The sequence below is a fragment of the Natrix helvetica genome (genome assembly GCF_964273705.1).
Source record: "Natrix helvetica genome assembly, chromosome: 1".
NCBI classification, from domain to species: Eukaryota; Metazoa; Chordata; class Lepidosauria; order Squamata; family Natricidae; genus Natrix; species Natrix helvetica.
Genome location: NC_138548.1, coordinates 335,435,568 through 335,452,606, shown reverse-complemented (window position 1 = coordinate 335,452,606; position 17,039 = coordinate 335,435,568). Strand labels below are relative to the sequence as shown.

The 17,039-nt window shown below is 38.7% G+C and overlaps 1 protein-coding gene across 6 annotated transcripts in view; it reads left to right on the top strand.

Annotated features, from left to right (window-relative positions):
- Positions 1–17,039, top strand: part of PTPRG (protein tyrosine phosphatase receptor type G) — a 772,027-nt gene that overhangs the window by 656,691 nt on the left and 98,297 nt on the right. For 4 of the 6 annotated variants that reach the window (XM_081935636.1, XM_081935635.1, XM_081935637.1 and 1 more), the window contains 4 exons: positions 1,590–1,774; positions 6,147–6,255; positions 8,533–8,582; positions 11,693–12,596. In XM_081935636.1, coding sequence (XP_081791762.1) covers positions 1,590–1,774; positions 6,147–6,255; positions 8,533–8,582; positions 11,693–12,596 — 1,248 coding nt within the window. The remainder of the gene's footprint in view (positions 1–1,589; positions 1,775–6,146; positions 6,256–8,532; positions 8,583–11,692; positions 12,597–17,039) is intronic. The other 2 variants (XM_081935639.1, XM_081935638.1) reach the window with 1 other exon arrangement.

Here is a 17,039-nt window from a genome sequence, read left to right as displayed (position 1 = left end):
CACGGATTTAGAATTTTTCAAGAGCATCTGGAAGCCTGAATCATGGATTCCTATCTTAAAATAACAAGGGGGGGGGGGGGGAGATGTGATTTTATCAGTAGCCTATTAGTGCCATCTAGTGTTCACCATTAAGATATATTATATTTCTATCACTTAAGAGTGTGGGGAAAGATTTTTGCCTATGTGATTCAGAGATTCAGCAATTAGTTTCACAAATATGGCATATCCTTTCACCTGACTTCACCTTAGAACAGGTATATCTTTACACTTGGGTTTTACATTTATCATTGCTGAGTTATGATTAGCCTCGCTACTACACAGAGGAACGCATAGTTACTGCAGATTAGATGCATAATTTTTGAATTATGACTTTTTAGGATCCATAGGAAATGTCAACTGGCAGGAACTAGAAAATGTGCCTTCTCTGCTGTAGAGCTTGCCCTCCTCTCAGAGTTGAGGATTACCTCAGCCCTGCTGGCCTTCTATAGAACCTTGAAGAACCTTGAAGGCCTGGGTTTATACCGAACCTGAAGCCCTTAAGACATGAAGGACCCTGCTTTCTGGCTACACTGACATCTATGATGACATTTTTTTTTCTTGAATACCATATATATTTAATTTTTATTGTGTTGTAACAGTTTTATAATTGTTCCCTGCTCAGAATCACTTGCTTGAGATGGACAAGTATAGAAATTGAATGAATGGATCTTCCATCTTGAATGGGTGGCTGGCTGGGTGGGTGGGTGGGTGGGTGGATAGATGATAGATAGATAGATAGATAGATAGATAGATAGATAGATAGATAGATAGATAGATAGATAGATAGATAGATAGATAGATGATAGATAGAAATATGATAGATAGATAGATAGATAGATAGATAGAAATATGATAGATAGATAGATAGATAGATAGATAGATAGATAGATAGATAGATAGATAGATAGATAGATAGATAGATAGATAGATATGTGCCTTTCAGATTCAATTGTTAGGCAATTTGTTTTTAAACCTGAGAAAGAGAAATGTGCATCTAGATTCCTTGCCTGACACATACATTGATATCCAAATTTAAGAGATTCTAAGGAGTGTTTCATTCTCAAATATACATAGTACTTTGGTTAAACAGACATTGTAGCGTTGATAATGTTGTCGTAAATGCATTTTGTTAAAAGAATGTAAGGCAATTATGTCATCTTAGTGATTCTGATTATTTCATTTATGCCTTGTCCACTGGACCTGCATTAACAATATTTTCTCTTGCTGTGATATAAAATAAAAACTTCCAAAACAAAAGCATGATCAGAAGAGCTTAACTTAAGCAGCTCTCTTCAAACTCCTCTTTGGTAATTCTTGAGGCAATAGAGATACAAGCATCTCAGAAACTGCATGACTGAAATTCTAGATTTAGATGTTTACAAGTTTATATTGTTATGTCACAGTAACTATACCTATGTACATGCTCGGCCAGACACAATTCAAGATCAACTCTGACTGAAAAATAATTTTTTAGACAATTCTCTGGCAACTGTTGTCTCATCTCATATCCTGACAGCATATCATGTTTTTCTTTTTCTCCTTTTGTCTAGTTTGCAGTACCCCTCCTGTCAATATGAAAGTGAAACTCGTTAACAGAACAGCCTTGCTGGTCACCTGGAATCAACCAGAGAGTATCTATCATCCACCCATTATGAACTATATGATTTCCTACAGTTGGAGTAAAAATGAAGATGAAAAGGAGAAGACGTTCACTAAGGACAGTGACAAGGACTTGGTAAAGCTACAGCCGTCTGACATTGCCATTGGTGTTAAGATAACCTCACTTTCTCTGTCCTCAGTTGAAATTACGGATATAAAATGTCTAGAGATGTGATGGCAAACCTGTGGCATGTGGCTCACAGAGCCCTCTGTGCGGGCACAGGAGCTGTCACCCCAGCTCAGCTCCACCACGCATGTGCATGCGCCTCTCGACAGCCAGCTGATCTTTGGGTCTCTGCCGCGTATACGCAGGAGGCAGGGCGCATGTGGGAGACATGTGCGCATGGACGTGGGGTTGCGCTCACATACACGGGGATGGGTGGAGCACGGGGGTGTATGGCGCCATCCCATAACCTGTTTTTGGTCCCAGGAGGCTGCAGAGAGGCCTGCTAGGTCCAAAACAGGACGCGGGAGGAGTGCACAGGGGGGCGTCGCATATTATATTATGGGTGTGGGCACACATGCACACTTTCGGCACGTGACAACCAAAAGGTTAGCCATCACTAGTCTTGAACTGATTTTCAAATTTGCACTGAATTCTGTTAACAACATGGATGGCAATGAGATCTCATTTCATAATAAGAAACCATCTTAATCCCGTTCTTTCTCTGAATGGTTTAGAGTACAGAGTACTATATATCAGGAAGTTCAAAAATGTTGCCCCCTACGAATCCAATTTGAATGGTTGTACTAAAGTCAATGTTTTTGTCGTACACTTTATCTGGAATGCCCAGCCGAGATTTCCTTAAATGGAATCTAATGCTCTTACAAATTATACAATACAATACAATAGTAGAGTTGGAAGGGACCTTGGAGGTCTTCTAGTCCAACCCCCTGCCTAGGCAGGAAACCCTATACCGTTTCAGACAAATAGCTATCCAACATCTTCTTAAAGACTTCCAGTGTTGGGGCATTCACAACTTCTGGAGGCAAGCTGTTCCACTGATTAAGTGTTCTCACTCAAATTATTGGCAGTACCCTATGCTAGCAGGGTGAAGTGTACAGAATCATCTGCAGCTAGGACCTGGAAGGAATTGGCTTTACAGGAAGCCAATTCTTTGCTTTCTGAGCATAGCGATTGTGTAATGAAGAAGCTGCTAAGATTTAACAAGAAATGTCAGCACAACTGATAGAAATCCACATGTGGGTTGGAATATCAACCCAGAGACAAGCAACAATTACCAAAGCCCTTAAAATTCCACATGTAAAGAAGTAGAATGACACATTCCATTTTGTGAGGGCTCCATTTATTGCCAATCAAAGAAAGTCTCTGGAATAATGTAATCAGTCATTGTATGTGCATATAAAATGCAGCCACAGTGAAGTTAAACTCCTAATGATAGTTATCTTTTTCTCCTTTGCAAATACATCCTCCTTGGGTGCCATTCAATCAGTTTTAGAATAATATGCCTCTTATTCTTTCGTGGATTAAGGCTCTTTTACACTTAATTTTTCATCTATGCTTTCAATTTCCCCCACTAGAAGTTGTTATTTGGGTCATAGGAGGGAATCTAGTGCTTCATGAAGTCATAAAGCAATCTTGCAGAAGGAGTTGTAAAGGTTAAGGCTTTATCATTTTAAACTTGCCCTCCTTCCCCCACCCCCTCCCCTTAAGAGAGATGCTTCTTTATCCTTTTAATGAATAATAAAGACAGTGAACATTAATCATGAAAAAATGCAGGAACATTTTCCAAGGTGTATCTGTGGCCCATTATCAATTCCTTGGTTTTCTTCAGGATTGATTGCTTAGCTGTTAGGAATGCTAGACTAATTGGCATTCAGAAGCCAGGTTTTCCAGCCAAATTCAGTCTATGGCCAAGCCAAAAGGACCTTTTTATTTTAACTGGCTGTTTTAGCTGTTACACCATGCATATTTCCTTTCCTGTAACTCCTGCATGTTATTCCCTAAAGATTACTTTTGCACTATCTTGGAAAGAAAATAAAAAAGTGGGGTGTAGATATTTTCACCCTCTGTGGGCAATCGGGCAACAAGAGAGTGGGAAGACCAATCTCCCAAACTGAGTAGAGGAGTCATTCTTATTCCTGACCTAGCCCATGTCCATTTTAACTTATTCACTTCCAAATCTGTTTCGTCCCACTTCTGCATTAATTTCAGTTTCTTTTAACTCTCATAAATTTTGCACATTTTTTTTCAAACAGCCTGTATTTCTCATGGTAATGTACAATTAAGTACATTATCTAAAACACACTCCTTAAATCCATACTGAGGTGTTTTTGCTGAATTATACCAGTCAGAGATCTATAAAATCCAAAAGAGAATTCTTTAGTGGGGTATGCATTAGAACTTTTCTTCCCACAAAAAAACCAAAATAATTGCTTTTTTTTAGCCAGCAATTTTTTTTTCATATGAACTTGAGGATCTTGTAAAAGGACCATAAGTTCATTTTCAAATAACAGTTTAAAGGAAGAATTTCCTTTCACATTTCCTTTGTCCAGCTCAACCTTCAGTTATTGGAAGCTTCAAAGAAAGCCTATAAAATCAACTGCAACCTGTAGTAGGAAAGAAGGGAGTGATAGATAGTCTGTGCATCATGTCATCATTGTGACATCATTATACAAATGAGACAGCTAAAGAGGTCAGTGACAGATGTTAGAACCCGAGTACATGACTACATCATTTGGGAGATGAAATCATGATGCATATGTCAACATTTTGGTGTCTTGGTGACTTGTTATCGAAGCCTAAGGGACCAGATAGAATTATCTCTTGGCTGAAATAAACTATAACAGCCCAGAGACCGATCTAATAAACTTGACATCAGTTTGAAATTCTGCACCTTTTCAGATTTTTCTTGTACTAGCTTTTGAATCACAGAGGCAAACGATCATAGAAAGGTATTTTGATGCTTTGCATCAAATGATACATAGAGCCAGCATTGGGCAGTAGTCAAAATGTTAGACTAAAAGCAAGGAGACAAAGAATCCAGGCCCCCAACCATGGAAGGCTACTGGTGACTTTAGTCCTGTTATTCTATCTCAGAATGCTGTGGTTGTGGTTGGAATAAAATAGAGGAGATGGCAAATATAAATAAATCATTATAAAACTAATCAGTCCTCATGGCAAAGAGATATAAATCCAGATCAATCTTCCATAAAGCCTTCCCCCACTCCCCAAATAGCAGTATCTATAGCATTTCTTCAAACATTTGTAAACAACTTTGGCGCCTGTGGCACTCTATAAGGAAATAGACCAATGGCCTTTCAAATGCTACTAAATTGGAACTCCATCACTCGCCATAGATAATGCTGGCTAAGGCTTCTAAAAATTGTGGTTCAGCAGCTTCTGGTGGGGAAGAGAAATTTAGAATTTGATGCCACTATCAATGTCTGCAACAGGTATCCAGTATTCAGATCTAAAGCAGGCATGGTGTTTTGGATCTTGAGTGGGCATCTTTCCTGTTAGAGCCATATCTTTACTTTTCTTTTTTCTCCCCCGCCCAGTATCTACAAGGACTTAGGAAAGTAGCAGCTTGAGTTCAGCAAGCATTAAGAAAAGAGTGACAGGGTGGATGCACCCTGTCGCCATCTCTGTAATGCTTCTTGGTTTCAAATGCAGATTCTCCTAAGAACATGCAGCTGTGCGCATCCAAGAGAAAGTATGACTCCTTCAAGAAAGTGCCTGTAGGATTTTGAAGCTGGCTATGCCAGATGCAAGGTAGTTTTTGCCAGCTTCAGATTCTGCTGGCAACTAAATAATGCACATCTCTAATATCTTCCAGCAATGACTGAGTCAGTATTCAAATTCCTAATTAGGAACATGCAGTCATAGCTCGGTACTCAACTACTTTAAAATGTATCCGATCTGATGCATTTTGATGTGAAAATTTTGTCCCAGTGCTCATCGTCTGTTTGGTATTCGACATGCGAGCTAGATCTTGGTGTGGTGTTGACTGCCTTGTGACTTGCTAACCTTTTTGGCCGAAACAAAGGTTTACGTGTTAAGTCACGTGATTTGTTTGGTACCCATCGTTTTTATTACTCATTGTGCCTCCCAGAACCAATTAATGACAGGTATCAATGTACCACTTTATATAGGGACAGGTATTTGCTACTACCTCTTCTTTCATCAGCAAATGCCCTTATAATATTATTACTCATGATGCAAATCATTTTATCTCCAATTTCATTGGAGGTTGCTTGCTTATTTTATAGAAAGGGTAACGCTTCTTCCTGCCTAAAGTGTGACATTGCATTGATTTTCTTTATTCATTGCCACTATTCCTTGACTGTGGACTTCCTCTCTATTCAAATAAATTTGCCATTCCCATAAAATGTATTCTAAGTATATTTTCTATGTTTTACAGACTGATCATTCAGCATCCTGTTAGGAGGGATAAAACTGAATAACATCTATTTTTTTTAAACAGAAAGCCATCATTAGCCATGTCTCACCTGACATCCTTTATCTGTTCAGAGTTCAAGCAGTTTGCCGAAATGACATGCGCAGTGATTTTAGCCAGACAATGCTCTTTCAAGGTAATGCCATCCAAATTTCCTATATCTCTGTAACATTCTCTCAGCCAACAAAAGTATATACTTTTTTGTGGGAAATAAGTTTGCAAGCAGCTGTAGGATTTAGGAACTGTGCTTACCTCCAATTGTGCTTACATCTACTCAAGGGAAGTAGAAACATAGCTTAAAGGGGAAACTTTGCTTATTTAAGTTACCGTATCATGACCTCACAAGATACTGCATTTTCTTCCAAGCTTGGAGTCTCATTGCTACTGAAACAGAAGTGAGAAGTAATCATCATTGTTGGCTACCCATGTACACTGAGAGTTTGGAGGCAGTGTGCATTTGCAACCATTGCTTCCTGTGGTTCAGTGGCCTGAGTAAAGATGTATTTTTACATTAAATTATCTCTGTGCTTGAGGATCATCTCAGTAGGGTGGAATTCCTTGTTCTACTTTCCCTAAGCTGTATTTGCATCCTGTATGTGATCTTGCTTAACCACAGCACTACCATTAAGTTAAATACCTTTAGCTATATTAGCCTTTTTATAGCTCAATGTCACCGAGGACTCATGAGAGAGGAGATGCTACGTGAATTCTAACAAGCCCAGTGTCAGATCCAGGAAGCAGCAAACATCTAATTTCCCAGGAGATTTGTAGAGGGATGGGTAACCATCTTGAAAAGGTGCTCCTGGAAGGCAAGGATTTTTTGAATGGTGGGAAGTTGAAAAGCAAAAATCATTAGAAGGTTCATGTATACATTGAAATATCTTGGTGTGCATGGAGGTTTTTGAATCTCATTCAGCAGCCCCCAGAAGAAGCAAGGTTCAAGTTCCCACAGATAGAAAGTACTTTGGGCCACTCATTATCTCTAAGGCCAATTCGCTTCACTCTGTTACTGTATGAATATACTGTGAGAGAAAATTGCATCATAGAGGAAAGGTGGATGTAACAAATACATACAGTACATTCTGATTTTTCTTAATTTTTTTTTCATATGTGATTGAGTGAAGCAGACAGCAGAATTGATGTTCCAACTGTTCTTTTACCGAGGACGTGAATAGCTTTGATGGATTTTTGTCAAATACCAAGTCTATCTAAGTAGTTTAATAGGTTTGAAATAAATGGGCCTGTCATGCCAAAAAACAGGGAACTGTTAGCTTGGAAGAGGAAAGAAGGATTCCTTTGGTACAGAATTACATCAATTAATCCTTGTTCTTTCCTTTGGACTTTCTACCATGTTAAAAAGGCACCACAAGAGATTCTTCAGCCCCATTTTTTAAGCCTAGCAACAGCTGCTTTTATTGAGAATTAAAATATTTAAATCAGGAAGGATAACTTTTTGATTTTGTGGGTGCTTGTGATACTGAAGCCATGGGCAGTCAGGCTGATCAAGATCGATTGCTCATTTTTAATTCCAGAAACAGTAGTTTGAAGACCAATCTGGCTCTCCAAAAACATCTTCTAGTTACCTAATACCTGTAATTCTGTTGCTCCCAATAGTCTATTTATTTATTTAATCTTGTTTATGTAAAAAAAAAACACAGTTGATAATTTTTTCTTTGTTTAAAATTTTAGAATTTATAAATTATGGTTTATATATTTTTTGTTTATATGGAAACTTTTTGATGTAGTGAACCATCCATTATATGGTAAGCATCAAAAGCGTCTCCTATCCAGTTTTAACAAGTAGCACGGTACCACACTCATTAAGATTGCTTTCATGGCACTTATCTAAATCGTCTCACTGTGTGTTTTGTATAGTTAATTGGCACTCAGATTTAAATAGCAAGGCCCCAGTTTATTTTAAAGCCGATTTCCGCAATCTATGGCCTCTTGATCTGTTGGGATTGCAGCTTCCTAAATTCCAAATATTTCTAGAGGTTGGGAAAGTCTGCTATGGAAATTATATGCTGGTGGAGAAATAGAGGAGGTTAGGATTAACCGGAAGGTGTTTTGGTTGAGGATAAAAATCCATTTATATGGATTTATGAGTTTTAGAAATGAGAGTATGGGAAAAGTAAACTTTAAAAAAAATGCTTCACAGCATTTGAAGTTAAGAATCATTTATTTGTATTATTACTGTTGTTCCTCAGTATGAGAAGTTCTAATATTTAACCGTCTCAATGGGATTTTTAAAGCTCTGAGAGCACTAAGGACCCCACAGTTCAACCTTGACCTACAAATACACCCTTTTCTCTTGATTTTTAATTTCTTGATCATAGTTTCTAAATTAATGTTTTGTAAATACATTATGATGTTATAGTCAAACCTTCTTTTCTCTTCCCCTCCCTCCCTCCAGATAACACAACTCGAATTTTTGAAGGGACCAGAATAGTAAAAACAGGAGTGGTAAGTGAGGTGATTCACTAAAATGATTATAAAGCATTTATAACATCTTCTCCAGCAGGTGGCAGCATAGTGTAATAAATACCACATAAAATGTGGCTTCCTGATTGGAATTGTGATTCCAAATTTTTGGATTGGCTGTGGTGAGCTATCAACACTGGTTGATTAGCATTAGGTCTGCAAGATCACACATGTTGGAACCGTTGGAACCGCTGTGCTCTGAGTATTAATTAATGTTTTATAAAAATAGTTTTTGTAAGCCAAAGATTGCCCTGAAGAACATTACACTATGTTCAGGTAGTTCTTGGTGGACTAAATTAGCAGGCAGATAATCTGGTGACTAATTTTGTTCAGTTCTATTTTGAACCCCAAATTATGCCGAGCTTTTGTGACAAAAAATGTTTGATCTGTCTTGTCCAGTCTCATGCCTTCCAGATGTGTTGAGGATACAGTTCTCGATACCACAGCCTATGCTCATGATGGCGAACCTATGGCACATCTGCCAGAAGTGGCACGCAGAACCATCTCTCCAGGCACGCCAGCCATTGCCGGTCGTTCTTCCAGATTCTGGCGCACACATGCTGGTCTTCGTGTGTGCATGCGTGCCAGAAACTGGAAGACCAGGTGACCGGTGCACATGAGCACACCAGAAATGGGAAGCTCAGCTTCCCTGTGCATGCATGCGCCCCAAGGAGATGCTCTTCTGGTTTCCAGCACTCCCACGAGTGAGTGCCAGGGAGCTGCTCTTCCAGTTTGTGGCGCTTCCCCCACCCGCCTGCACTCCCATTTTGGCACTCGATGCTGAAAAGTTTCACCAACACTGGCCTATGCTAGCTAGGAATTGCACCCTATCATGTAGTGGTGATCTAGAAGTTTCCTCACATTTCACTGAAGGCATCAGAGTTATGTATTCAATATATCTTCTTCTATGTTCCAAGAGAGTAGAATTAAGCTTGAGAGAAGATAACACAAAAATAGGAAACTCTGGAGAATGTGTGTATATGTATAAGTTTATATGTGCATATTTATATCTCAGAGGTGATCACATTTAAGTGTAAAGCATGTCCATAACATTCCAGTCTAAATTGCTCATCTGATTGATCCTTCTAATTGCTTTTTGGCTTTTACCATGTTAGCTATTTATGACTATCTATTCTGTAGGTTGAACAAATCTAGTCATTAACATACATATTCACTTGTTTAAAAAATTAACTTGAACATCTCTAGTAGCGATTCAGTTTTGATATTATCCCAAAAGATCATTACTTAGCTTATCTATTTTGAAATATAATTGTGATAGCATGCTTTCAAGGTACTTACCATGGATTACATAGCCTCATTTACTCACTCTTTTATAAACTCAATTAAGATGGGCAAAGCATTGTGAAAAGATGGATCTTTTCTCATTAAGCTGTGTTTATGCCATGATTAGTGACATTGGAATTCCTGTAAGATTAATTTAAATAACTCAAAGGTTTATTCTTATTTAAATTCATCCCAAACTGCCCGTATTGATGCTGTAAATGTATGCAACTCACAGCCACATATTTTCTGCCGGCGTAGTGAATAGATAACACTTTGAGAGGCACTGTTGTAGGACACACTTCCTCTGTCTGGTACTATCCAAATGTACAGGTAGTTCCCGACTTATGACCACAATTGGGTCCAGAAAATTCACCATTAAGTGAGGCACCATATGACCTCACTCAATTGTATGACATTTTTGTCATGGTTATTAAGTGAATTATTGTGGTCGTTAAGTGGGACATCGCTTGACTGTGACGTGCAACCTTCCCTACCAGCTTTCCAATTGATTTTATTTTTGGAAGCTGACTGGGAAGACCCCAGCCAATGACCCACATGACTGCAGGACAATGCGGCCGTTGTAAGTGAGTGCTGCTGGCCATGCACCAGGATCGCGATCACCTGAGCACAACAACACTGCAGTGGTCATAAAGGTGAAGAGTGGTCATAAGTAACTTTCTCCAGAGCCATCGTAACTTCAAATGTTTGCTAGATAAATAGTGATAAGTTGAGAATTATCTGTAATGGGCCTACAGCACTCAGGGTTTCCAGCCAGTCTAGGCCCCATCTTAAACAATAGAGAATTTTCAGTTTGGAGTTCCACTGCTACAACATATCTAAACAATTTCTTTGCGGTATATAAAGTTATAGCAGTATAGATTGTTGAGTAAAATAGATTTGGAGATCTGTTATTGTTCATGTTAATGATTTTGACGATAACAAACTTAATTTTATTATTCTCCCTCCCCCTTCTCTATTATTTCTTTTTTTAAATCCTGTCTACATGCCATTCTTTTAAAATGTCATGGTTTTTTCAGTGAATTGCAGTATATTAAATAAAAATAATAATAGAGAACATGCCGCCACAACCTTAATTTGATAGTATAATCCATTTCCTACTTTGGAGCTGCATCAACTTCCTATGGATAATTTGACTCCTCTTTAATTGGGGGCTTATGAACACACCAAAATATACACCAAAAGCTACGATACACTAAAATATTAGGGTGAGATCAGTGAAGATCCAAAGCAACTTGAAGAAAACTCTTAAGCTTAATATTATAAACTGCATACCTTTTAAGGAGGCATTTATTCAATTACTGTATCCTAAAAATACTTGCTCGGGAAAAAGAGAAAAACACAATCGATCCCTCCCACACATACTTTATAAACGTATTTTACAAAATGGAACACAAATGGAAACCATCCTATAATAGAAGATAATGCAACCTTGTGTAATTTAAAAGTTGTTCAGATTTGGCAAAAAGATATTCATGTACAATCAATCTAAAATGACAGACTCCCTTAAATACATTCTTTGGACTTATTTAGACTGCAATTCTGGCTTTATTTCCCTAGAGGTCAACCAGTGAATGTAGCGGGTCTTCCCTTGAAGTAAATATGCTTTGGATGGTGTTCTTAATCTTCTAGATTAAAGTAATTGTATCTGTAATTGGACAGCAGAAGGGCCTCTTTCAAACATAATAAGCAGTTTTATGTCTTGTTGTGTTGTTTGTCTTGTAAATTTTGACTTGCTGCCAGATAGCTTTAACTATAACTGTTGAAATATACTTGTCTTATTTAAACAGAATAATGGGCAGAATGGAGTGGTTGGAAAGAAAAAGAGAACAAAAGGAAAAAAGAGCCGAGGTAGCATGTCAGGTACCTCTACTGATGCTCTTTCTGCTGTGTTTTCTTCTCTTGTTCCCCCTCGTGATTTCTTCAAGCCGACACCTTCTCCAGCACCTTCAGCCGACATGGCTCCCATCAGCTCTGGGTCTTCTACTTGGACTTCCTCAGGCCTCCCCTTTTCTTTTGTCTCCATGGCAACGGGGATGGGGCCCTCCTCTAGCGGGAGCCAGGCTACAGTGGCTTCCGTGGTCACTAGCACCTTACTGGCCGGTCTAGGATTTAGTAGCAGTGGTATTTCTTCTTTCCCTAGTACGGTGTGGCCAACCCGGCTCCCGACCTCTGCCTCGACTAATAAACAGTCGGCCAGGCCAGTGGTGGCTACCACCGAGGCATTGTCTTCTCCAGCACCAGACAGCGATTCTGCTCTCCCAAAAGACAATGAAGGAGCTGAGGATGGAGAGAAAGATGAAAAAAGTGAAAGCGAGGATGGCGAAAGAGAGCATGAAGAAGAGAGAGAAAAGGATTCCGAGAAAAAAGAGAAAAGTGGGGTGACCGAAGCTGCTGAAACACAGGATAACAGTGAAGTTGCAAACACCACTCTTTCTCCCAACAGAACTATGGAGGAGGGAGGAAATGAAACTATATCTGATCATGAGCAAAGCCAAAATATTGTACCAACAGGTAGGACTCCTGAAAGCGGAGGAGGAGTTACAGGAATAGACACTGCGTTCAATACAGTCAGATCCACCCAAGTGCCGACACTATTCATTCATGAACAATACACTGGTGAGATTCCAAGAAGATCAGAAACAGCATCAACATCTTTACCAAAAGATAACAGATTTATTACCATTTACCCAGGTGAGTTGTTTTTGTGGAAGTGGGTTGGGTTGTTTTCAAATCATTAAAACACAATTAACAAAACTAACACAGTGCTTTTCAACTGTTATCAAATCAGAGGGTTCATATATTTTGTAATAGAAGCTAATTTCCATACTGTGTTCCAAATAGTTCATTTTTATTTCGTTTATTATCTGATCCAAGATAAAGAGTAATAATAATAAAAGTTGCACCTACTTATTTACTGGTCAGAAAACTCTGAAGCTTTGTATATACTTCTTCAGTTTCTCCTAATCAGTTATTTATGTGGCTTAAGCCTTTTCTCATTTCAGGTTTCCTCTTAAATGTATTGTGTCATAAATATGTGTTATTTCTATAGGATGCAAATATTCTTTTCACAAAACAGCCTGTATTTTAGGAATTTCTCTTATTACCAATTAATAGTCTTAAGCATTTAGAATAACAATGGATAACGTATTGCATTTAAGAAAATAATAATATTTAAAAATTGAACAATAGTACAGTTGTCCCCAAAAATCTGACACTAAAGAAATAAAGACCATGCTGTGAATAATAGAATCCAAATTTGTCCAGCGTGAAAGATCAGGATCACACATGAAGTTCTGATTAAACTGATTTATTACTAATCATGCTTATGCACAGCTCAGCTGATGGTTGGTATTATCTTGGCATTAGATAAGGGTCAATGGAATTCAAGATGGGTTGAACATAGTCTGTTTGTGGCTACATAGAGACTCTAGACTGATTCCTCTTTTGACGCCTCCCCAAGATTCTGCCATTTTTTCCCTACAATTAGATGGACAAGTAGACTGGTAAACTGTGAGTGCATATTAAAGGAGATGTTGAAGCATAGCTAGATTAGAATAAATGAAAAACTTATAATTAAAAGAGGGAAGACTTACAAATAAACAGGAAGATTATTGGACCACCACATTGGAAGAGGCAGGCACATTCATGGAAGATCAAATAAATGAGCATACATTCCAGTACAGAGAAGTTCCCTGAAAATGGGCTCCATCACGAGTCAGAACCTCTGGTCTGGGTGAATGCCCCAGATTGGATCCTGAAGAATAAACAAGTTCTTAACATTCAACTAAACAAGGAACTGTATTGAAAAGAGGTCCAACACTTGAGCTATTCTTCTTGGGTGAGGAATTGTAAAGAAACCTTTGCTTTTCAAATTAGATTTTGAAGGATGTTCATGGATTTGAAGAAGGGCAAATCAAGGAGACCAGATATTCTTCTAAAAGCATTGGGTATGAAAATGACCTGTGGACTCTGGCATCCAAGCACCTTCTTCTGAATCTTGCTCAAAGACGCACGCATCCCTTTAACTCCAGATAAAATCAAATAATTTGGTCAATCTAGCAAATAGTTTAGAATGCTTGGCTAATTATTAAAAGCCAAAGGCGGATAGGGTTAGTGAATACATGATTCCAGGAAAAAAAAAATTGTATAGTTTTGATTCTGTAGAGCAGAGCATGCTCAATTCCTAGTAATAATTAACTAAAGGCATACTTTGAGGATTTATGGACGAAATGGCATCAAGCCAGAATATATGAAAGAAGTGTCAGCATTCCATGTAATGCACCCATAGAAAACACACCTCTGAGGCAGACAGGGTCCTCAAAGAAGAGTTTATTGGCACAACTGGTGAAAGCTGACTCTGAATTTTCACCTGATTAAAAGTAAAAGTTTCCCTTTTCCCCCCAAGTCACTGGTCACGCTGTCCAATCCAGGTGCTGGCCAGTTGCTAGGTTACTCAATCCTCCTCTGACCAGCCACCTGTGGGAATGTCCTTGGTTCCCACAGGAAAATCTTATTGTTTAGCCTACAAAACCCCATCTAACTATCCCCCGCCCTCCCACCGTTGTGTGGCAACTCTGAAGCCTCCAAGATGGCTTCAGACAGGTTCACTTCAGGGTTGACAAAAAGTATGCGTGCGCTCAATTTACGACCCATTCTTTGTCACTCTGCATGCAAATTGTAACAAATATAAGCAAAATTTGCATCACCGTTAATGAACCTGCAGAGGGCAGAGCAGATTGTTTTTTAATGAACTAATTGCTGCCCCCTCCTCCCCCTCTTTGTTCGAGTTTCTGCTTCTAGCTGGAAAAATACAAGCCATTTGATGACATTTTAGATCAGGTTTCTCCAAAGTGTGTCAATGGTGACCCTCCAGAGTCAGTAGGACTATCCTAAGGGGGTCAATGATGTTGTTCTTATTAGTATTAGTTAAAAGAGTATGTGTTAAATTATTTTCATATAATAAATGTTTGGTGGAGTAATGAACTATCTGAAATTCCCCTTCATTTGTATCTGAAATTTCATGAAGGAGTTGATGTGTTGAAGAGTTTGGGCGGTCCTGTTTTGGAATGGTTGAAAATGAGATTCATACATTTTGAGTAGGGCCTTAGTGCTAAATAATAATTACAGGTTAGGCACATTATAGTCACTGGCATATTTACTATCCTGAGTTTAAGATGATATCCTCCCAAAAGAAAGAAGATGGGAATGGGGGAGGCACACAGAAAAATGTAGCGTCCACATTAGCACAGGAATCTGGTGAAAACCTCATCTATCTATTGAGTTAATACAGTGTATTTTAAACCTTTGCAGCCTGGTTGCCCTTGTGAAAAACTATCACTGTCTTATCACTCTTATTTTTGTTTTATTTATTTATATCCCATCTTTTATTATTTTAAGTAATAAATCTCGGTGGCGTTTATTTTGTGAGCTTCTGTTTCCCTACAAACGACGAAACAGAAGCTCACAAAAGAAAAAGATCTCACCTCTTGCCCCACTGCCAGTGTTGGGATGCCCCACCTCCTGTTGGCCAGCTGCTCTTCAGGTCTCTGCTCTGCATGTGCCCATGCCCAAAGATGCACACATGCACATTCGTGCATGCGTGCATTCACATATGTCCACGCATGCATGGGCACACCTTTCAGTTTGGCCGTGTGTGTGTGAGCAGTTTAGGCGCTCGGTGTCTAAAAGGTTCGCCATCAGGGATCTAGCCTATTCAGATGTCAGCGTAGTATTTAAAATACTGCAGTACGGTATTTCAAATAAGCTGGAGTTTGTGCAAAAAACTTTGGAGATAACCTCATTAGGATAATTAAGCATCTGTGCACGGAAGGGGTCCCCCTCTCCCTCCATATGTGGCAAGATTTATTAAGTTATAATTTCTTGTCATTCTTGAATATTTTTGCAGTGCAGCTTGTAGATGCCAGTTTGCATGTAGGTAAACAAAAGAATCAGACCAGATTTTGCTGGCAGACTGTGTACACATAATATGACACTACAAAGGGGGAAAATGGGATGCCAGTCGAAAAAGGAAAAACATACTAAGGTGTACAGGGAAACGAGAGCCATACTCAATAAGCAATAGCTTATTTTATGGCTTCCTTTCATATTACAGAATTGTTATGACATACTGCAGCATAATACTATAGTAGTAGAGTAGTATTAACTTTAAAATGTCCCAGATTAAATTGAATGGTTTCTGCTGCGATGGAAGCCACCGGATTTTGAGCTGTTTCCATTTCACTGTTTATTAATTAGGAGACAGAATATCATATTTGATGAGGGTTCTCTGGGGGGGAGGAGAAATGGGGTATATACTTTGGTGTATTTTGGATCCTAGCAATCTCTCGTTTCATGCCTTTTCTCTGTCTGTATTCCCATTGAATTAAGTTTATTTACTCCCCTTCAGTTTTGGGGTAACCAGGTATAATCGAGGGAAGTTTTTATTCAAGGAAATATTTTCATTGTGGTTTTCTGCATTGAACAAGTGCTCTCCTAGGGGCCAATATGGATGGGGAATAAATTCATGTTTGACTCTGTGAGGGTTAGATTAGCTAATCTCTTTTTAATCTTTGTTTATAACGCTAGGGGATCTTTAATGATCTTGGATCCAAGTTGGTGAAAACTATTGAATCCAGTTTTTTTAAGCATCTAATTGCCATCAAAAAGTTTATTAATTTCACTTGGCTGACAAACAGTTGCCAGTGTTGGAGGGCAAGCAGGGGGTTGGACTAGAAGACCGCCAAGGTCCCTTCCAACTCTGTTATTCTGTTTCTGGTTATGCTAGGTAGAATGCTCTTGAGACGTAAACTCTGTCTCTCTGTGTGCATGTGTTTGTGTGCCTACACATACACACAAACGTATATTCATTCTCCTCCATTCTTTTCCTGGGATGAATTCCAAGCCAGCAAAAGGCAAACTGAATTAATGTAGCAGTGACATATGCCATCAAAAAGTGTTTGCATTCCTTAGCAAAACTCTAGTTTCCTCACCCTTTAAAAAATGGGCAAGTTTACAAAAAAAAACATACAGGATGTTTTTGCTTCTGAATTGCCTTTATTTAAAAATTGAAAAATAAAAGGGATAAGCTTTTATTGCTGTGCAAAGTTGTTGGTAGGCAGAGAGGTAGAAACATGC